At 43.0% G+C, this 22,810-nt stretch overlaps 2 protein-coding genes and 1 long non-coding RNA gene across 8 annotated transcripts in view; 2 read left to right on the top strand and 1 right to left on the bottom strand.

Moving 5' to 3' along the window:
• The window catches only part of acoxl (acyl-CoA oxidase-like), a 392,592-nt gene extending 382,054 nt beyond the window's left edge, over positions 1-10,538 (top strand). The window contains exon 19 of the mRNA XM_072551478.1: positions 10,162-10,538. Coding sequence (XP_072407579.1) covers positions 10,162-10,338 — 177 coding nt within the window. The 3' untranslated portion in view covers positions 10,339-10,538. The remainder of the gene's footprint in view (positions 1-10,161) is intronic.
• The window catches only part of LOC140457857 (uncharacterized), a 560,696-nt gene that overhangs the window by 65,186 nt on the left and 472,700 nt on the right, over positions 1-22,810 (bottom strand). For 3 of the 4 annotated variants that reach the window (XR_011953377.1, XR_011953376.1, XR_011953379.1), the window contains one exon: positions 4,288-4,356. The exons of the other annotated variant lie outside the window; for it this stretch is intronic. This is a non-coding gene — a long non-coding RNA (uncharacterized lncRNA). The remainder of the gene's footprint in view (positions 1-4,287; positions 4,357-22,810) is intronic. 4 annotated transcript variants of the gene reach the window in all.
• The window catches only part of bcl2l11 (BCL2 like 11), a 48,237-nt gene continuing 38,333 nt past the window's right edge, over positions 12,907-22,810 (top strand). The window contains exons 1-2 of one of the 3 annotated variants that reach the window (XM_072551491.1): positions 12,907-13,067; positions 20,789-21,191. In XM_072551491.1, the coding sequence (XP_072407592.1) occupies positions 20,882-21,191 (310 nt within the window). In that variant the 5' untranslated portion in view covers positions 12,907-13,067; positions 20,789-20,881. Of the gene's footprint in view, positions 13,068-15,504; positions 15,689-15,760; positions 17,873-20,788; positions 21,192-22,810 lie in introns of those variants that run through there. The other 2 variants (XM_072551510.1, XM_072551500.1) reach the window with 2 other exon arrangements.

The following is a 22,810-nucleotide window of genomic DNA, read 5'->3' as shown; positions in this document are numbered from 1 at the left end:
GTTTTGCAGGCCAAAGAAAAATAAAACGTTAAACTTTGCGCATTTATATTGCTAAATTACTATACTTGAATTGAAGTAACTTCCAAATAACATGAGTTTAAGAAGTAAAATAAGTACAGTTTGCTGTTTCTACTTACCTGCCACTCACCACTCCTTCATGCCTCTGCTCTTCTCTCTCTCAGCCCTCTGACTTAGTGCTGCTGGTGCTCCCTGACTCTCTGACCACACTCCCTCTCTGCTCTCCAACCTTCCCACTGGCCAGTACTCCTGCTTGCCAAACTTGATTTCAGTCAACTCTTCTGCTTATGAATTCTCCCACTTGCCAATTCTCCTGATCGCTGACCCTCTTCTTGGCCACACCTCAATCTGACCTTTCCTCTTCTGAGCACACGCCATGAATGAGGCATCGGATGATAACGGTGAGAGTCAGATGGAGAGCAGCTTTGAGTTACAGGGATCAGCTGGCGAGGTGACAAATGGAAAGGTTGACCTGCAAGAGGGTCAGCCAAAAGTGCGTACCTATCAGGCAGGGAGGAAAGGGTCGTGTGAGGGAGCCATGGTTTAATAAGGAATTGGAATCCCTTGTTAAATGGAAGAGGGCGGCCTTTGTAACGATGAGGCGTGAAGGTTCAATAGGGGCGATTGAGAGTTATAAGGTAGCCCGGAAGGACCTGAAGAGAGAGCTAAGAGCAGCAAGGAGGGGACATGAAAGGTCCTTAGTTGGTAGGATTAGGGAAAACCCTAAGGCTTTCTATAGGTGTGTTAGGAATAAAAGAATGACTAGGGTAGGAATAGGTCCAATCAAGGATAGTAATGGGAAGTTGCGTGTGGAGGCTGAAGAGATTGGGGAGGCACTGAATGAATACTTTTCGTCAGTATTCACTCAGGAACAGGACATTGTTGTCGATATGAATACTGAGGCACGAATAAGTAGAATGGATGGCTTTGAGATATGTAGAGAAGAGGTGTTGGAAATTCTGGCAAGGGTGAAAATAGATAAGTCCCCTGGGCCTGATGGCATTTATCCTAGGATTCTCTGGGAAGCAAGGGAGGAGATTGCAGAGCCATTGGCCTTGATTTTTGTGTCCTCTTTGTCTACAGGAGTAGTGCCAGAGGACTGGAGGCTAGCAAACGTGGTTCCCTTGTTCAAGAAGGGGAGTAGGGATAATCCTAGTAACTATAGGCCAGTGAGTCTCACTTCCGTTGTGGGCAAAGTCTTAGAGAGAATTGTAAGGGATAGGATTTATGCACATCTGGATAAGAATAATGTGATCAAGGATAGTCAGCATGGTTTTGTGAAGGGCAGGTCGTGCCTCACAAACCTTATTGAATTCTTTGAGAAGGTGACTAAGGAGGTAGATGAGGGGAAAGCAGTAGATGTGGTATATATGGATTTTAGTAAGGCGTTTGATAAGGTCCCCCATGGTAGGCTACTGCAGAAAATACAGAGATATGGCATTGAGGGTGAGTTGCAGGTTTGGATTAGGAATTGGCTCTCTGGAAGAAGACAGAGGGTAGTAGTTGATGGCAAAGGTTCATCTTGGAGTGCCGTCACTAGCGGTGTTCCGCAAGGATCTGTTTTGGGACCATTGCTGTTTGTCATTTTTATAAATGACCTGGAGGAAGGGTTAGAAGGTTGGGTGAGCAAGTTTGCGGATGATACGAAAGTCGGAGGAGTTGTAGACAGTGAGGAAGGATGTGGCAGGTTACAGCGGGATATAGAGAAGCTGCAGAGCTGGGCAGAAAGGTGGCAAATGGAGTTCAATGTAGCTAAGTGTGAGGTGATTCACTTTGGTAAGAGTAATAAAAAGATGGGGTACTGGGCTAATGGTCGGATACTTGGTAGTGTGGAAGAGCAGAGGGATCTTGGTGTCCATGTACACAGATCTCTGAAAGTTGCCACCCAGGTAAATAGTGCAGTGAAGAAGGCATATGGCGTACTGGCTTTTATTGGTAGAGGAATTGAGTTCCGGAGTCCTGAGGTCATGCTGCATTTGTATAAGACTCTGGTGCGGCCGCATCTGGAATATTGTGTGCAGTTTTGGTCGCCATACTATCGGAAGGATGTGGAGGCACTGGAACGGGTGCAGAGGAAGTTTACCAGGATGTTGCCTGGTATGGTAGGAAGATCCTATGAGGAAAGGCTGAGGCACTTGGGGTTGTTTTCATTGGAGAAAAGAAGGTTTAGGGGTGACTTGATAGAGGTGTACAAGATGATTAGGGGGTTAGATAGGGTTGACAGTGAGAACCTTTTTCCACGTATGGAGTCAGCTATTACAAGGGGGCATAGCTTTAAATTAAGGGGGGGTAGATATAGGACTGATGTTAGGGGTAGGTTCTTCACTCAGCGAGTCGTAAGTTCATGGAATGCCCTGCCAGTAGCAGTAGTGGACTCTCCCTCTTTATGGGTATTTAAGCGGGCATTGGATAGGTATATGGAGGATAGTGGGTTAGTGTAGGTTAGGTGTGCTTTGATCGGCGCAACATCGAGGGCCGAAGGGCCTGTACTGCGCTGTAATGTTCTATGTTCTAAAACGAGGCAGACAGCAGAAGGGCCAGTGACTAGGAAGGTCAATCAGCAAGAGGGTTGGTCAGTGGGGTTGGAAAGTTGGTGGAAATGGAGAGATGAATGGTTCAGCAAATGGCAGAGGCCATTACAAAATAGTGCCTCATAATGCATTCTCAGCATGAAACAACATTGATGCAAATCTACAAAGCTAAACCACAAGTAACCCTCCCATTAAAAACATGATATTAATTTGGACTACCTTAAAACAGGGTAATCTAATGCAAAAAAAAAACCCCAAACAACTGCTGATGCTGGAAATCAGAAACAAAAACAGAAATTGTTGGAAAAACTCAGTAGGTCTGGCAGTAACTGTGGAGAGAATGAAGAGTCACTGGACCTGAAATGTTAACTCTGTTTTCTGTCCATGACCTGCTGAGTTTTTCCAACAATTTCTGATTTCCAGCATCAGCAGTTGTTTGGGGTTTTCTTTTGCATTAGATTAACCTGTTTTAAGGCATTCTAAGTTAATGTCATCTTTTTAATGGGAGTGTTATTTGCAGTTTAGCTTTGTAGATTTGCATCAACGTTGCTTCATGTTGAGAATGCATTATGCAGCACTGCTTTGTAATGGCCTCTGCCATTTGCTGAACCATTTATCTCTCCATCCCCACCTCTCCCCCACTGGCCAACCCTCTTGCTGGCTGGCCCTCCTAGTCACTGACCCTTTTTGCTGTCTGCCTCTTTTTGGCTGACCCTCTTACAGGTCAACTTTTCCATTTGCCACTTCTGCGGACATAAAACCGAGTTAGCATTTCAGGTCCAGTGACTTTTCTTCATTCTGTCCACAGATGCTGCCAGACCTGCTGAAATTTTCCAGCAATTTCTGTTTTGTAACCTAAAGCAAAGATTTACTGAATCTCCTTATTTGATTTGTATTTTATGTGCATGAACTCCCAAATCTCTATGAAGAACAACATTTAATAGTTTCCCACCTTTTAAAAATAATTCAGATACGCCATCTGGCACCCCTTGTCTACTCAATGTAATAATCCTTTAGCAGCTCTTATTTTTCACTTAGCTTTTTATCATCAACAAACTCCTTTCATCTATTATAAATTGGAAACAGTTGAGACCCTAACACTGATTCTTGTGATACCCACTGTCAACCTGAAAATTATCCTTTTATTTCTACTTCATTCTGTCTTTAATCAATGTTCTGCCCATGATACTTACCATATTAGCCCCATGAGTGTTTATCTAAAAAAAAGGCCTTTTGAAATTCCAAATAAACCATATCCACTGGGGGTTTCTTCTTATCTGCCCTGTTAGTCTGAAAAAACTGTAGTTATTTGGTCAAACTTAATTTCCCTCTAAATAAAAGTGTTGATTCTGCCTTATATGATGATTTTCTAAGCTCCTGGTACTTCCTTGTTGATGGATTCCATCATTTTTCTAACGCTTGATGTTAGGCTCACCAACATGCAGCTTCCTATTTTTTTCGCCCTCCTGAATGATCAATACTTTCCTCGATAGCCATTGCAATCATCACCAGAGACTTCCTTTCTACTTGATCCATTCCACTGGCCAATTAAAGCTCTACACAAACAGCATCCTGATAATTGTGGATTTAAATAAAGCTCCAAGCCCCTTTCCAGTATTGATATTTTAAACAAATAACCATGCACCTCCTTGTTTTATCGTGACACCATGACGGAATGAGCAAACATCACAAGACAATAGAATTGTACTTGACCAATGTCCAATTTGTTGCCACCAACCTTTGCATTCACGTTTTTCTGAAGGCAATTTGCTACTTTGGATCGACCAATGCTGTTCCTTAAACTAATCTGTAAGTATCAGAAATTCTTATCAATGGTTGTACAGATTGAATCTCTGATAAAGTACAAATAGCAAATACTTTTCACATTTCTGTAAGTTATTGCAACTGGTTTTGATTTATTTTCTAAAAACAAGTTTTTCCAATTCTTTGAGGAAGGAGACTTGCCTCAGAAAAATCATGCCCTTTAGTTGGTGAGTACTTTTGTTGTAGTCTTTGTAGTAATATAGAATTTGTAAGCGTTACAAGATAAGGATTGTACTAGTCACATGGCAAATCTGTTCATAAAGATTCTCACTCAAAGACAGCTCATAGAATCTTTGAAAAAGTTCACCAACTTGCTCAAAATAATGAACACATTGAAGATGTCACAGCACAAGCTTTTAGTCTGTACTCTCTTAGATAAATTTTACATCAAACCTGAAGGCTTGCTGTTCAGGATCATGAAGTACAACATTCAACAATTAATAAAATAAATCTTCCATTTCCATATGTCTTTCTCATTTCATGCATTTTGATTATTTTCTGTTAACTGCACAATTGATGTGTTCTCAATAAAAATCTACAAAGCTGCCTCTGGAGCCCCGTTTCTGTAATTATTAATTTGCTAATTCTAACCCTATTAGTGAAGGTTTGTCTCCAGAGATGTCTAGTTGAGTGTACTGACCAAGCAGGCCTGTGTGTCTGAGGCCTCATTAGATAAAGACATTTCTCCCAAAGGACTGGAAGACAACAAAGCAGCATGCAGCATAGACATCTGTGTGTGAATTTTCTCACTGCACCTACAGTCCATCACGGTCACATTGTTATTGTTTTGCACAGTCTCTCAATCCACTTTTCAATATTAGCACCAGAAGTGACTTTTGAATGCATGGGAATTGCACAGACAAGAAAAGCGGATGAGTCAATGTGTCTCGTAGAAAATATAGCAGCTAAAACAACTGAACCTTTGAAGCTGAGCAACTATGAGTTGAAAAAGCCCTCTGATCCGTAAGTGAGAAAAGCAATGACTAACTAACGGAAGAATGTATATTAAGCAAAGAAGGTTGTTGTAAAAGAACAGATCCATTCTACTGGTTTCTGACCTTACTCAGCCTTAGCTTTTTGGATGTGTCCTTTGAAGTTTACTGGAGACTGCATTTGCTTGCTTTTAATGGTGCATTTCAGTTCTCTATAGTGGTGTGCATCAATCTCCTAGAAACATAATCAAAGGACAGTGTTTGAGTTTGTGTGAGAGAAAGCAAATTTAGGGCATTGCCAATCAATATCATGGCCCCATGTACAAAGGGAAATTTGAGCTAAAAGCAAAAATTGTTGAAAATACAGACCAAGTTTATCATCATCCATTAGAGTAGAAGAGACGGGTTAATATTTCAGGAAGAACCACTTTTCAGAGGATTTCTTCCTACTGCTACATTTCGTGAAATCATGAGAATGTGCTTTACAAACTAGGCTATGATTTTGCTATTCTTCCCACACACAGGAAACCTGAGCTCAAATGATTTTATTTTCAGATGATGGCAAACCTGTATTTTCTTATGTAAGAAAGTTGACAGATAAGAATTGTGATGTTTGGTTGGTGCTTATTAGGTTGCAAATCACATCATGTTTAAAGGCTTAGTTTTGCAGTAACGTGATGATGGTTACGAATTATTGTATATTTGCTGTATGATATGGACAATTTACCTCTTTCAATGATCTGTAAGAGGTTCAAATCACTAACTGAAGGAAGGTAAATGATTCAAAGGTATGACAGGGTCTAATGTTGAATATGTCCTTGAGTAGCTTCAGAATGGCACAGAATCACAATCATAATCAGATCATCTGAATAGTTTTGAAATAAACCAGAATACGTCATAGCAATTGCAAATTGAGAAGATCTTACGGTAGAATTGCATGAATTTCAGTGATAGCTGCACAAGACTGGATGTGTGTGCTGGGAAGTAACAACATATGAAGCAGACCATTATAACAATGTTGTCAGGTTTAATGCAATAGTTACAGCAGAATTATTGGTCGAAAAACCAATGTGTGTACAGTTTCCAAGTGTAGTAAATATCCACATTCTTCTATTTGCGGTCACAGAATATCTGTAACATGAAATGTAACTTCACAAGAAACCCTGTAGTATCTTTCCTATTAAATTGTTATAGCTAATGAGTATCAACTTGTTACTCCTAAGCCATGAATGCTATCACAATCATGCTTGATTCTGCCCTTATTTTCCATCGTCAGCTAGAACGTGTCACATATGCACCTTACCTAGTTAGAGCAGTATTCTCCAATCTAACATGAGTCAACTCTGCTGGTTCAAATTACTGGTTCCACCAGCAGCTACGTTTTCCAGTGTAGTTCAGTATTGATTTCTTCTCCATTCTAATGTCCTGACTTGCTGGGTAAGGTTGCAAGAGTGCAGGAAAGCTGCTGCTATCTAATGGAAATTCCCATTCTCTTTGTGTGAGCTAAGACTGTGTTCATCAATAGAATTATCTGAACATTAGAAGTGGAGGGGGACAGAATCCATGACTATCCTTAAATGATGTGGAGGTGCTGGTGTTAAACTGTGGTGGACAAAGTCAGAAGTCACACGACAGCAGGTAATCGTCAAACAGGTTTATTTGAAATCACAGGCTTTCAAACTGCTGTTCCTTTGTCAGGTGACTTTGTCACTTCAATTGATGAAGGAGCAGCGCTCTGAAAGCTTATGATTTCAAATAAACCTGCTGGACAATAAACTGGTGTTGTGTGACTTCTAACGTTATCCTTAAATACATTAGATGTCAGCTAGAAATGGAAATCTACCCAACTGTAATGTATGTTTGAGGTGAACTAACTCAGCACAAACCCATGACATTTCCTGGCTAATTTGGCTCAGTAGTGGCATCTTTACTGTCCTACCACTGCAAGGATTCTAACAGCCAGTCCCAAATCCTCCTGCTAAATATTAACTGTCATATACAGTTCATTAGAAAGTAACAATTTTGAAGTTCCCACTACAGTTAGTTTTAAGCACCAATGTATCCTTCTTAAACATTAGATAATTTGTCTTTAATTTGAATGTATTTTACAGCATCATTCCATAAATTACAGTATTCATTACCTGTTTATCCTGACATCTGTATCCAGCTTAGGACTGATAATGTTTATTATCTGTTTGCTGTATTGTAAGACATTTAAAATTGACTTTTTTTTGGACGGCTGAGATGACCAAATTCTGGGATAGTGATTTGTGCTGAGGTAGAGCATTCTGGAAGCTTTATCAGAATCAAGTTGCCAGCAGACACACACTTTGCAGCAGGAGTCACAGAATATTACCAGAAATGAGACCTTGGCTACATTTTCTCCAAGTTAGATACTGGCAGTTTATACTGCCCTTCACTAATATGTCCTACTTGAAATTGTCTAACTTACCAATGAACCACAACTACGCCAGGATAACAATAAAAGCCATTTATTAATTATTTAAGCTGATATAGGAATATGATAAATAATATAGCTGACAATTTTGTAAGCGCTGCTCCTTCATCGGGTAGCTGTACTTGATGAAGGAGCAGAGTTCGAAAAGCTAGTGCTTCCAAATAAACCTGTTGGACTATAACCTGATGTTGTGGGATTTTTAACTTTGTCCACCCCAGTCCAACACCAGCTCCTCCACATCAAAAGTTAACTAAAGCATTCTTTAACAAAACAAAAAGGGAACAGGATTATTCATTCACTCAGGTAAACAGTTCCTGTCCTTCACACAGAACAAAATGAAGCACAAAATCATTGGTGACTGTTAACAGTAAAAATGGTGATTTAGTGAAAAAGGACAGGGTCTGAGGTCCCAGGACCTCTGGATGACCTATTACAAGATAGATATGGATGAGGAATTCCATTTACTGTTCTTAACCCATTCAGACAGAGAAATTTTAATGACTGTAGCTTCCCCCCTCCCCCCAAAAAAAACATGCAGCTTCATCCAAACAGAATTTAGCAGTATTTCTTAAATAGTTCCTTACCCTACAATATTTAGAAATTTAATCTGCAACTAAAGTTGAGGCCTCTATTTTTCTCTCATAAGGTCTGGTCCAAGCATCCTTTTTCTCTGTGTGTTGCCCACTTAAAAGTGATGGATTCTGTTTTTTTTTGTCATGACTTTGATTTTTGTTCTTTTAAAGCTGTTGTTTTCTCAATTCCTAACAGACAACCTTTATTTACAAAACAGTGTATTGGGCTCAGTGTTTGCACATATCAGCCACCTGTACCAGTTTGTCCCATGGTTTCAAATTTTGGAACTTTTGTGTTTGATTTTTAAATTATAGTACTGATGCAAATTTGGGGGAAATCATCATTATCAATAATAGGAAGTGTTTTCACTGTTCTGTATTTAAATGATGAAACATTGTTCAGTTAGATTTAGTTTTAAATATAGAAATAGCTTAGATTTGTTTTCTTTAATAATAAAAGTATATTTAAAATGTTTCATTTTATATCATATTTTGGCACAAAGTGCTCCACCTAATGAACTGGCTTTTTATTTTAAAAAAAGAATGTGCTTATTAAATTTGTAAGCATTTAATGGTTTTACACAGACACAGGCAGTCGCAGGTGTAAGGTTTGATTTCTATGTATTTTCACTGGAAAACTACACAATCTTAGAATAATAAAAAGATGAAATCTTAGCCAGAAATCTAAGCCCTCTGTGCAGTGTATTAGGACATTTTAATAAGTTTCCCTTTCGGAGGTTTTTAATTTATCTGTGGGCAATTTGATTTATTTTGTCTCTGAAATGCATCTGAGCAGTTGTGTGTCACTTTCTTAACCAGAGCCGACGCCGACTGTGTGTCGAGGTTTAGAGGGCGGTATCCGAGTGTAGCTCGACTTTAATAGCTTGTCTAGCCGATGTTTGGAAGGTATTTTGTTGCATTACTGTGACTGTGGCTTCATGACACCCGAGAGCGGTGCATAATCATGTTTAATATCAACGGCCCACAATTTACAATCTCGCCGCTCGGAGATTGTAACGTACCTGGTCCCGGCGCTTTGTTTTTTTGTCCTAAACCCCAGGTGAATCGGGCTGGTTTCTGCTCGTTCGATCAGAAACAAATCAAACCTCGCTCTTCGGAGTGAAAGAAAAGCGAGAACGATAGTCACAGCGAGAACATTGATGCCAATTCGGAGAGTATTTTAAACAGCTGATTAACCAAGATCCGAATCATTTCGAAAGGACCTACCCGCACGATCATTCTAAGACTAAACAGCGCTTGTATAAAGCAGTGGAGGCAGCCGGTCTCACTGGTAGTTTTGATCAGATATATTTATGTTAACACGTTCATTAAGTTGTGTTTCAGAACTTCACCCTCGCGGTGATGATCATAAACTCATAATCCGCGCTCTCTTGTTTAAGGTGAGGGTGGGGAATCGCCGCTGAGATCACGGGTAAGTTTTTTTTCCCGGCGCTGATGTGTGACCCTCAGCTCTGGGGAGTGGGTGATGGCACTGGGGTGGGGGGCTGAGGCCGGGGAATGAGACAGACGCGAGGAACGAGCCCGCTAAAGAAATGCCACTGCTCCAAAACCGAAACGAAAATTCCACATTACCTTTAGGGATACCAAATGTTTATGTTCTCAGTCTCTAACGAACATCCACCTGCATCATTCTCAGGGTCAGGTTATTTGGTGTTTTTGAAAGATGTTTCGAAGAGAGTTTATTCGGGGGTGGGGGGGGGGGGGGGTCTCTTGTTTCTCTTTTCCTGATTAATCTTCCCTGCTCCCCCCTTGTCTTTCTCTTGTGACCCCCTGTTTTGTTCTCCCACCCACCCACCCACCCCCAGCTAACTGAACTGTGTCGCTCGGTGAAGGAAGATGCTTTGACCGTGCTCTCAGCTTTCAACATCCCCAGCGCCACCGTCCACGCTCCGATCGCCGGCATCGCCAACCCCCGGGCCACTTGGGCATTTTACACTCAACCTCAGGCCAAAGCAACGCTCTCCGCCCGGGCCAAATTGTAAAGGACCGCACTGTGCCAAGCCCACCTTTTTCTACACAGAAGATCCCTCACCCACCTCACCATCAGTGTTCATTAAAATAAACTGTAATATGTTCATGTTATTAACGATCAAGATGCCACGAAATCGGTTGATTTCCAGAAACCATTCTTATTGGAATTGTATTTTTGTGATATAATGGGAAACAAAAATAAATGCTAAAATAAACACGTTTTCATTCCAAAGTGCTTGTGTATGTTTGTTTTTATGTGGAGGAGACAAAAAGTTAGAAATCACACAACTTTGTTGAAGAAAACCTGTTGGACTCTAACTTGGTGTTGTGTGATTTCTAACTCTGTATTTTGTTGTTCTCTCGCCCCTGGCACGGAGCCTCTGTTATCGTGCGGGTTTTGACTTTGCTGATTCGTGTGGGTGGACATTTGTTACTTTCACACTTGATTACTATCTCTTTCAGACCGAAATTGTCCTTCTTCACCATCAGTCCCTGAGCACGGCTCGCGCGGAACCGAGGTACAATTGAAGGGAAAGTCTTTGTGTGTGTGTGTGTTTGGAGGGTGGGAGAATAATCGGAACGCTGCAAATTGATTTATTTAAAATAATCTCTAATTTGAAAATGAAACTTGCGGTTTTTATTCACTTATCGTTCAGGGGTGTATATAATCTAAAGACATGCGGGTACACACTTTCCAACTCTGTTCTTGGTGGTTGTCGAATTAGACCCATACTGCTAACTCTTGACTCAGGTTTTTCCGAGATTCTGCAAGTAAAGCGCTGCTGTTTGTACAATATTGTCCGAAGCGCTTTAAATCCCCAGTTAATGCCGAACGACAGATAAATTTCACGTTTATTTCATCTGCAAATTCTTCCTTACAATAACCAAAGCAATGTGGTTGTTGAATAATGCTTCCAGCCCGTGTAAGGACAGACTCCAAATGTGCTCTACAATTTTAATAAATCGAACCGAATTCGTCTGCCACAACATGTATTGACATGGACGTACTAATAACCCTCCCGAAAACGTTTCTTTTTGATAAATTCAGATGTGACAAATCGCGCTTTCATCATTGCTAACTGCACCGCAGTAAACTTGCAATTCATTTAGCAAGTTTTTTTTTTCTTGGGGTTTTTGTTTTGCATTGAGGTTATAGTTTGTTGGATTACTGAGATTTCTGTCCCTGCCAGTGTTTTCACATCGGTGGCTCCAGCCGCCGGCGCGCAAGTTGAAGAAAAAATAGCGCATTATTTGCAGAAAAAAAAACTGAGCAGGCGGGTATTCCGGCCGCCACCGACCCCGGTATCATCAGCGAATCGATTCGTTTGTCGCTTGAAATGTTGATCGCGCACCCCGACATCCGAGAAACGAAGTGCCTCTGATGACAGTAATCTTATTTTAATCATTAAATTTGATCCCCCTCCCACACCCCCGGACCCCGCTTAGGGGTACTCATATTCCTAGCCCATCCCTGTCAATTTGTAATGCTGGCAATTAAATGTTGAAAGCAGCTCCCCCCTCGGACAGTTGGGACAATAGCTGTTTAATCAGATACAAACATCTAATGTTTCATTCTCAATTGGCCGGAGTGATGTCGAGCGGTCATATTTATTTGGAAACGCTCATTTTCCCCGCGCAATGACTTAAATGATATCCCCTTGCAGCCCTTTCCAAAACTGGCTATTTGTTGCCGAGTGCGACTTGTTGCATGTCCCAGTGTCATATTATATCTTCCACCTATTTGGATATAAAGTTATTTGCCTTTATGTGTTGACCTCCCTTTCCATACGCCACCCCGCCCCCTCCCCCCCAAAAAAAAATCAAGCCCTTTTTTTCCTATCTCCTCTGACCCTTCCGCACCAGCATTAGAACGGACTCCATCGTACCCCTTTTCTCGGTTCTTGACGATTATTTTGTGGGTTCACATCGGGATTATCGTTTCCCAGCGCCAAATCGATACTGAACTGTATTCGCTGCATCGTTCTCCTTCCCCAATGACCCCAAGCGAACTCAGCGTTGACAAGCTGTCCACTTGTCCAGAAATTCCTTTACAGAGGGGTTTTAAAGTTATACGTCCCAGAAGGTTGTTTCAAAACTCCCTCAGTTTCGGCTACCGTGGAACCTCTTAAAATAATCCCTCTACGCCACCACCCTGCGCACTGAAACCCGTTGTCTCACTTTTTTTTAATGTTATACAATGTTTAGAACTCATCATCCTTGAAATCAAAACAAAACTTCTCTGTAAAAAAAACATAATTGCATATGCATCAATCGTTTCCTGGATTTGCCTGTGTAGGCGGGGCGGGTGTTTATATTTCTCAATTGTTTACCCCAGCCGGCTCTTTCCTTCCCCCCCCCCCCCCCCCTTCCCCAAAGTCTCCATCTACTTGCCCTGACTTGCCCCCTACAGGGCCAAGCTGGGTTCTATATATATGTATCCACACACGTACTGTATATGTGTGTGTGGTGCGTGCGTGTGTTTATGGGTGCCTCATTGGGCGGAGATCTGGGGGAGTGAGGGGGGGGGGGGGGGGTCAGAGGGAGAGAGAGCGCGGGAGGGAGGGAGGAGGAGAGTCGGCTCATTGGAGCATTGCTGAGTACCGGGGCCATCAGTGGCACAGTCGCGCACACACTCTCCGCACCCACTGGAAACTGATCTCAAGAATCTGCGAGGGTTCCGCCACCTTCAAAACAAAGGCGAGCGACTAAAGTGGAGAGCGCGCAGCAGCCGCCCGTCCAGGTGAGCCACTTGCAGTAGACAGCAGCCCGGAGCCCAATTCTTTTCAAGAGGTCCCCCTCACTATTCAGATCGACTTGCTTGTATGTACTTGTCAATTTTCAGAAAAAAAAACACCACACGGGCGGACTGGGGACCGAGTAAGCCGGCAACAGAATGCGTGACAGAGGTCTGAACCCTGGACCCGGTCTGAACCCCCCACCCTCTCTAGTCGCGGTGTGCGGAACTTTTGTTTTCTTTGAGAAGTAGGGTTGCAATATTTTGACTGGCGTGGAGTGCGGCTTTTGGAGGAAGGGGAGGCGGTCTCCTGTCTTGTTTATTGTCCGGCGGCTGCAAAATTCCCTCCGCGGCAGCAATAACAAAACCACATGTGCCGTGGTTTACGTAGGCGATCGACCGAAAGTTGGGGAGTTTAGGACTGTTATTTGGCATACAGACAGACACAGCCCTTGTCTGTGTCAATTCGGTCATGTACCATCCTCACAAATCAGGTACAACCGTCCTATAAAGCAACTTCTGGTTCAACGTTGTTTTTGTTGTGCCCCCTCCCTTGAGCAACCAGGCGCTCAACAGTTGGACTTCGGCGTAGACTTTCATAACTTGTTTCTTCCCAAAAAAAACCTCCCCTATATCTTATGCCTGCAATCGGATGAAGCATTGTCACTTCTCAATGGATTGTTTCACGAATCATGCGTTTTAAATTCCGACCAACTAATGAAAAGTCTGGATTTAAATAGGCATATGCACGGGCATCTTTATGATCGGATCAGAAGAAGCGAAAGGGGAACTTTTAAAAATATGCATCTGAACATTTTTAAAAGTTAGGAAAGACTACTTTAGGGACAGTGTTTTATTAACGACTCTTGTGGAAGATGAGGGGTTAGTAATGTGTGAATAGGTGGTGGGCCATGACTTTTGGGCGTTGTCGCGGCTGTTTGAGAAGTTCTGGTGAGGCTAGTAGAGTGAAAGTTTCAGTCTCTCTCTCTCTCTCTCTATGTCTATACAGCCCGTGGCCGTGTTGCTGCTGCGAGCCGCCTCGCGCTCTGCCCATGTGACACGACGCCGCACTGTAAACAAAACAATACAACAAGGACGCCGACGTCACCGGGCGCATTATCCAATCGTCGCCAGCCTCTGAGACGCGACCGCGGCTGATTGGTTGGCGCCGAGCCTTGCCGGCTCGGGCTGCATTCCATAGCCCGTCCTTCAAACCCCTCGCTCGCGGGGGGGGGGGGGGGGGGGGGGTAAAGCTGCTGCAGCATGCGCTGTCAAACCTTGCGCGTAATACTCCTAAACTATGTGTGTATGCACCTTAATACATGGAAACTTTGCGCCTGTTCACTGTCAGACTGTGTGTCCTTTAACACTCAGATCCCTGGCGGGTCTGCAGCTACTTGCATTGTCAAATCCTTTGTTTGTGCACTGTTAAACCTCGTGTGCACACACTGTATTTAATACTCTCAGATTGTGTGCGTGTGCGCGCGCACTGTGTATTTAAGGGACAACAATGAAGGTTCACAAGGATAACACTTGGACTTCTGAGATAAATTTGTCTAATCAGGCCTGTTTTCTCTAGAATTTAGATGGTCAAGGAATGGGCTAAATCCATCTTCAAGATATTAACAGGAAAGACATAGTAGATAAGGATAAATATTTCTACTGATTGGGGATTCTAGAACTACCAGGTATCATCCGAGAATTAGGGCCAGACTATTCAGGAGAGTTGTTACAAGCACTTCCACACACAAAGGATGGTAAATGTTTAGAACTCTTGCACAAATGGCGGTGGATGCTAGATCAATTATTAACTTCAACTGAGATACTATTGGTATTAAGGGGTGAGTCAAAGGCTCAGTTATGGAGTTAGGCCTAGGTTTGAGGAACTGAATGGTCTACTCTTCTGCTCGTAATACTCTTAAACTGTGTGTATGTGACTGTGCACCTAATATTCTTAAACCCCCTAACTGGTGGCTGCAGCAGCATGCTTTTTCAAACCGCGCATTTAATACTCAAGCTATGTCTCTGTGCTCCAATGTTCTTTGAAACTGTGTATTTAATACTCAAAATACTGTCTATTCTAATGCCATTTCAAACTATGCGTACTTGTCTTTAATACACAAACTATATATAATCTGCTGTTCTTTTAAACTATGCTGCATATGTCATGCTCTTTTGAACTGTATACTGTACGTTTAACGCAATTAAAATAGTATACATATGCTGTATATTTGGGGCTCATATATAAATGTTTACTGTATGTTTAGTTCTGTCTGAAACAATGTACACGTGTGGAGAGTGTTTAGTGTTCTCTCAGAAGGGCATCTGTAAACTGCAGTCAAGACGAAGGGGAGAAGTGTGACATGAACTTAATTGTGGGAGTTGTAGTCTTCCGTACTGATCTGTCGCCCCCTCCTCCCACCCACACCTGACAGCAGCCCATGATTCCATGCAGTACTCTACTAGGAATGGGGCGATCGATGCAGCGTCGTGGCAAACGGTTCAGATTTGTTACCCTTGACAGTCAGAAAAGGAATGTTTAGGAAAGGCGACGTTGTTTTTATTTACAAGCAACGGCTTGAATCGGAAGCATTAAGATTTTTCACCGACGGAGGAGAAGAGCTGAGGTGAGGCGTTATCTTGTCAGGGCAAGGTGCAGAAGTTTGGGAGTAGGGATAGAGAGCGGTGCTGTGACGACAAAGTGCAGGGGTTTGGGAGCAGGAACAGTGCGGTCCTGGGGATTGGAGCAGAGACAGAGCGGTGCTGCCCAGTGACTGTGAGGACTCGGTGCTGGGGATTGGAGCAGAGACAGAGCGGTGCTGCCCAGTGACTGTGAGGACTCGGTACTCAGAAATGGAGCAGAGAAAGAGCGGGGCTGTGAGGACTCGGTACTGGAGATTGGAGCAGAAACAGAGCGGTGCTGCCCAGTGACTGTGAGGATATGGAGATGCTGGGGAATGGTGCGCACACAGAGCGGTGCAGTGAGGACTCGGTGCTGGGGATTGGAGCACACACACAGCGGGGCAGTGAGGACTCGGTGCTGGGGCTTGAAGCACACAGAGCGGGACTGTGAGGACTCGGTGCTGGGGATTGGAGTAGAGACAGACCGGTGCTGCCCAGTGACTGTGAGGACTCGGTGCTGGGGATTGGAGCAGAGACAGAGCGGGGCTGTGAGGACTCTGTGCTGGGGATTGGAGCACACACAGAGCGGGGCAGTGAGGACTCGGTGTTGGGGATTGGAGCAGGGACAGAGCGGTGCTGCCCAGTGACTGTGAGGACTCGGTGCTGGGGATTGGAGCAGGGACAGAGCGGTGCTGTGAGGACTCGGTGCTGGGGATTGGAGCACAGAGCGGTGCTGTGAGGACTCGGTGCTGGGGATTGGAGTAGAGACAGAGTGGTGCTGTGAGGACTCGGTGCTGGGGATTGGAGCAGGGACAGAGCGGTGCTGCCCAGTGACTGTGAGGACTCGGTGCTGGGGATTGGAGCAGGGACAGAGCGGTGCTGTGAGGACTCGGTGCTGGGGATTGGAGCAGGGACAGAGCGGTGCTGTGAGGACTCGGTGCTGGGGATTGGAGCACAGAGCGGTGCTGTGAGGACTCGGTGCTGGGGATTGGAGTAGAGACAGAGTGGTGCTGTGAGGACTCGGTGCTGGGGATTGGAGCAGGGACAGAGCGGTGCTGCCCAGTGACTGTGAGGACTCGGTGCTGGGGATTGGAGCAGGGACTGAGCGGTGCTGCCCAGTGACTGTGAGGACTCGGTGCTGGGGATTGGAGCAGGAGCAGAGCGGTGCTGGGGATTGGAGCAGAGCGGTGCTGGTGATTGCAGCAAAGACAGAGCGGTGCTGGGGATTGGAGCACAGACAGAGCGGTGCTGCCCAGTGACTAGGGGCCGCATTGTTGACACTGGGGAAGTTGTGACGCAGACGGAGTCGCTGCCAGTTGTGAAAAAGCTGCGCTCAGCACTTTCCACAGAACAATGGAACTGTAGTAGGAAACACGCCAGATGAACGTCTCGTGTTCCTCACATCTCTTACTACCAGATTTCATCAGCACAAAAACATATTTCTCTCGGGAGCAGAGACTCTAGTTCATGGTTTAATCATGGATTTGAAGAAGGAAAGCTCTTTCTGCAGTTTACATGGGAGCCAGAAACGTGTTCTGCAGCTTTGATCGAAGTCTAAACTGAATTAGCTAATTAGGTGATATATTATTAAATTTGGAAAATAACGGAAGTTGGCCAAAACTACAGTGCTCAGACAACAGCTGCACTATCCCAAATATCTGGGAGGATATTTGCTTGCTTCTGACTTAACATTTTTCACATCATTATTTGTTTGCCAAGACGGTTCACTTAAGATTCAGATTTTACAAGTGAGGCATGAGAACCAAGGAACTGGACAAATCTTTGAAGAATGATCTGTATCAAACATGTCTCTCACATGAAGAAATATGTGTACCTTAAACATGGACCATCATATTGAAACATTTCATTTTTAATATTGATTAGTTAATTATCCAATTTCTTGAAGAACATCCAAAAGCAATTGATAACTTTCTTTGCTACTGATCGCAAAAAAAGACATGTAAAACATTGGGTGAACAGCAGGTAGAATGCCGTGATGCATGGGAGAGCAGGCTCTGTATAATCTTGGCCAAGAGATTTTTAGGATGAAATTCCCCCTTTGTTTCTTCTGCCAACTAGGTTTGGCGCATGAATGTGGTCAACAAACAGTAACATGTCATTTGACTGAAGGGCATCTCAAATCCATTTCACCCAGAGCAGACTTCCCCCGCCCAAGGCAGTGAGACATTGTAGGTATTTTCATTACTTTCCAACCGATTAAACTCAGGCCCCTTCTTGGTTTGCATCAATGAGTCATACTGAGTAAAAACAAATAGACCTTGGAGTGCAGGTTCACAGTTCCTTGAAAGTGGGAGTCGCAGGCAGGTAAATAGGCATTTGGTATGCTAGCCTTTATTGGTCAGTGCATTGAGTATAGGAGTTGGAGGTCATATTGTGGACAGGATGTTAGTTTGACCACTTTGGAGTAGAACATGCAATTCTGGTCTCCTTCCTATAGCAAAGATGTTGTAAGTCTTGAAAGGGTTGATAAAAAGATTTACGATGAGGTTGCCAGGATTGGAGGGTTTCCATGGTAGGGAGAGGCTAAATAAGCTGAGGCTATTATAGAGGTGATGTTATAGAGGTCTATAAAATCATGAGGGGCGTGAATAGAGTAAACAGGGAAGATCTTCTCCCCAGGGTGGGGGAGTCTAAAACTAGAGGGCGTAAGTTTAAGGTGAGAGGGGAAAGATATAAAAGGGACCTAAGGGGCAACTTCTTCACACAGAGGGTGATGCATGTATGGAATGAGCTGCCAGAGGAAGTGGTGGAGGCTGGGACAATTACAATATTTAAAAGACATCTGGATGAGTATATGAATAGGAAGGGTTTAGAGGGATGTGGGCCAAATGCTGGCAAATGGGACTAGAATTATATAGAATATCTGGTCAGCTTGGACGAGTTGGACCGAAGGATCAGTTTCTGTGCTGTATATCTCTATGACTATCTATGTTTGGAGTCACCTGGGGTGAGGTACTTAATGAATATTTATCAGAGCTCATTCTGAATATGCTTTTCTGTCTTGGTGATAAAATCCAAACTTTTCATTCTAAATCACATCTACCTTGAAGTGCTAGTTGACATTGTAAAGTTTTCAAATATTTGTGTATCCATTAAAGTAATCAGCATTGAACCATAAACATGTTTAACAATAACAAAATAACCATCAAACTTGTTAAGAATAAATATAAATAATAGACAGTTTAAAATGATACAGGTTGAGAATAAATGAAGGTTACAAGGGTTTATAAAGGTCGAAGTATCAATAACCAGATTTGAAAAACACTGACTGATGGTATGATGGATACAGACTAATTAGTAGAGAGTTGGATAAATACATGGAGGAGGAAATATTGCACTGATAAGTGGACCAACTGAATGGTCTTTTGGAAGAGCTGGCACTAAAACAGTGCAGGAGAAAGTGAGGACTGCAGATGCTGGAGATCAGAGCTGAAAATGTGTTGCTGGAAAAACGCAGGAGGTCAGGCAGCATCCAAGGATCAGGAGAATCGACGTTTCGGGCATGAGCCCTTCTTCAGGAATGAGGAAAGTGTGCCAAGCAGGCTAAGATAAAAGGTAGGGAGGAGGGACTTGGGGAAGGGGCATTGGAAATCCGAGAGGTGAAAGGAAGTTAAGGTGAGGGTGATAGGCCGGAGTGGGGGTGGGGGCGGAGAGGTCAGGAAGAAGATTGCAGGTTAGGAAGGCGGTACTCAATTCGAGGGATTTGACTGAGACAAGGTGGGGGATGGGGAAATGAGGAAACTGGAGAAATCTGAGTTCATCCCTTGTGGTTGGAGGGTTCCGAGGTGGAAGATGAGGCGCTCTTCCTCCAGCCGTTGTGTTGCTGTGGTCTGGCAATGGAGGAGTCCAAGGACCTGCATGTCCGTGGTGGAGTGGGAGGGGGAGGGGGAGGGGGAGTTGAAGTGTTGAGCCACGGGGTGGTTGGGTTGGTTGGTCCGGGTGTCCCAGAGGTGTTCTCTGAAACGTTCCGCAAGCAGGCGGCCTGTCTCCCCAATATAAAGGAGGCCACATCGGGTGCAGCGGATGCAATAAATGATGTGTGTGGAGGTGCAGGTGAATTTGTGGCAGATATGGAAGGATCCCTTGGGGCCTTGGAGGGAAGTAAGGGGGGGGGGGATGTGGGTGCAAGTTTTGCATTTCTTGCGGTTGCAGGGGAAGGTGCCGGGAGTGGAGGTTGGTTGGTGGGGGGTGTGGATCTGACGAGGGAGTCACGGAGGGAGTGGTCTTTTCGGAACGCTGATAGGGGAGGGGAGGGAAGTATATCCCTGGTGGTGGGGTCCGTTTGGAGGTGGCGGAAATGACGATGGATGATACGATGCGCCATATCTATCTTTCAAATCAGCATGTAACCATTGAAGTGCTTAGCAGGTGTTAACAGGCACATTTTATTTTCAGAACAAAGCCAGATTGTGTAGTCTGATTCAATTCATGCAACTTTCTTTTGGAAGCTTCTGACAGCAATGATATGGAAAAGGAAAAGCAATTTAATGGCAGTATCTTAAAAGCTAGTTAAAATTTGACAATCTTGACCTAAGGGATTCACTGAAAGCAGTTAACTTGATCAGTGTGTACAATTGACTTTATGCCAGGATCAACTATAGGTGTAGTGCTGGAGCAATTTGGATTACCTTCTCTCGGCCCTTGACAATCCTGGTGCACAGCTTGCTATTTTAATCCCCACAAAAACTGAGAATAGGAACTGTAATTTTTTAAACTGAGAAAGTATCTATTGACAGTCAATTGAAAATGTTGGACTTGTTTACCCAACAGAATCTTATCTTTAACCAAAGTGGCTACCTTCATGAGTAACTGTATAACCTAGGCAACAAAAGCCATTCAGCATTTGCACATATATAATGTACAATGCTTTTAAAACAAAACTTTGAAAATGGCAGCAAAATTAACAGGGCTGAAAGATTAGGATACTTGAATTATGACTTGCTATTGTTCAGTATTTTGTTTCTATGTATTTGTGACTAGGCAATAAAAAGGAATGCAACATTAAAAAAAATCATTGATTGACAAATCTAAAAACTTTAATAATACTTTTTATGACTTGAGAACTTTTTTTCTTTTCTTGTTAGGAAAAAATGCAACTACTTTGTGTTCCATAGGATTGAAAGCAGATCTGACTGGGAACCAAACATCATCCATATTCCAGACTTAGCATCACAAGCATGTCAAGAGGTGAGCTTTATGAGCAATCTTCTCCTAGCTCAAGGTGCGAAAGCATCCAGTTGTCTCCAAACTTCGTTACGACGTGTCCACTTTTCAATGTCAATTTTTTGCGTGGATCACACTCCTCTGTTACCCCATCTTCGAGATCCAGCAGGTTGTCCAGTGGATACTATTCTCTTGACACAGACAGTGGACAGATAACTAAGCCCACAAGCTGCGACAAGTCTACACAGACTCCAAGCCCAACCTGCCAAGCCATCTACCATACACAGCACGCCTTGGCACAAGCACAGCTTTTACAGAATCGTGGTAAGAGCCTACTTCTTTCGTGTCACACAGAAAGGCAGCTAGAAATTCTGCTACAAAAGAAAGGAATTGCTACAGCAACCCTGCAGGTTGAGCAGCACCCGTGGAGAGAAAGCAGATTCAATGTTTTGCGTCCGCTGACCCTTCGTCCAAACTGATGTCACTGGACCCAAAACATTGATTCTCTTTCTGCAGATGCTGCCAGACCTGCTGAGTTTCCCTAGCAATTTCTGTTTTGTTTTAAACTTCCAGCATCTGCAGTACTTGTTTCTTTTTAAAATAAACATTTTGCTGGTTGAATTCAAAAAGTTAAATCATGTTGCTTTTGTTTTTGTCACTTAGATTTATACTGATACCATGGAGATGAAAATAATTCACAGCAACAAGTCTCTAAATTAGATGACTCTTTTATTTAATTAGAGCTGTCTGCATGGTGTGCACTTAAAAGACTGATGAAAGTTATTGATTATTTGGAAGTTATAATGCCTTTTCTTGTATCTAAAATAAGTTACAATGCTTACTCAACAGTGTTTCTCTTTGAAAAAATGTCTAGAAGCTTTACAACTATTTATGAAAGTTTACATTTAGCATTTCAAGTAACAAATGCAAATGGCTAAAGTTTCATGTTTACACTGATGCTGAAAGAACCGTGGAAATGAGCTTAATAAATCAGATGAATGATACAGAGGACGCATTATTTTCAAGACAAAATCAGCTAGAATCTTGGTCACCATATATTTGTAATAACAGTAAAATAAAAGGTTCATCCAAAAAAAATGTCCCATATTCTGGATCAATGATAGAATTCTGGTCAAAAGATGACTTTGCTTTGTGTTTAAATCCAATAATGTATAACACTTAAGTTCCACTTGTCGCAAAGATGATCTCTAATGCAAATCTCCCAAGCTTGGTACGTGTTTGAATTTGTAATCAAAACAACATCCTTGAAATGATCCAGGTGGAGAAGGCATGATAAAAAAAACACAAAAACAGAACAGATTGCGAACTTGAGTCCTTTGAATGATCGCAGTACTTGCTGACAGTAAGGTATTTTTTCATTAGTGAAGGGACCCAGGAAAAGGTTGTGATGGAGTCAAAATATGGGTGTGACTGTGCAAGGTAGACAAGGCCACCATCTCGTCCATCTGCCGTGTCTCAACATTAGGCTGCTTTTGTTGGCCGTTTGTGTTGTGTTGTAGGTGGTTAGATTTGATTTGTTAATTCACATTCATAACTTTTCAACTACAACTATGCATAGAATGAAGAATGCAATTATTTTCTTTAGACTAATTAGTTTGCAATTGTATTGCAACTGTATATAAAAACAGTTGGTGGAAGGAAAACAAGGGTTTAATACATTTGGTGGTAGTGAAAAGAAAGGTTGGCTGATTGTCTACTTCTCATAATACAACACAATCCAGAATGGTGGCGTTCAAGAGAGTGCTGCCTCCATTTTAATAAACGAGCTTCTTCTCAAGTCCTGTCCTTGTTGTTTTTAAATCATTCTCCCTGGGCATTCCAGTGTATCTTGATATCAGAAAAAGTTGTTTTTGGCCTGACAGGCATGGTTAGTTAAAGTACTCTTTGACACCCACAACATCTCCAAATTAAGATGATGGGGC

This window comes from Chiloscyllium punctatum, chromosome 3 (genome assembly GCF_047496795.1).
Source record: "Chiloscyllium punctatum isolate Juve2018m chromosome 3, sChiPun1.3, whole genome shotgun sequence".
NCBI lineage: Eukaryota > Metazoa > Chordata > Chondrichthyes > Orectolobiformes > Hemiscylliidae > Chiloscyllium > Chiloscyllium punctatum.
The sequence above is the reverse complement of the archived record's forward strand: the minus strand, read 5'-3'. Positions and strand labels throughout refer to the sequence as shown.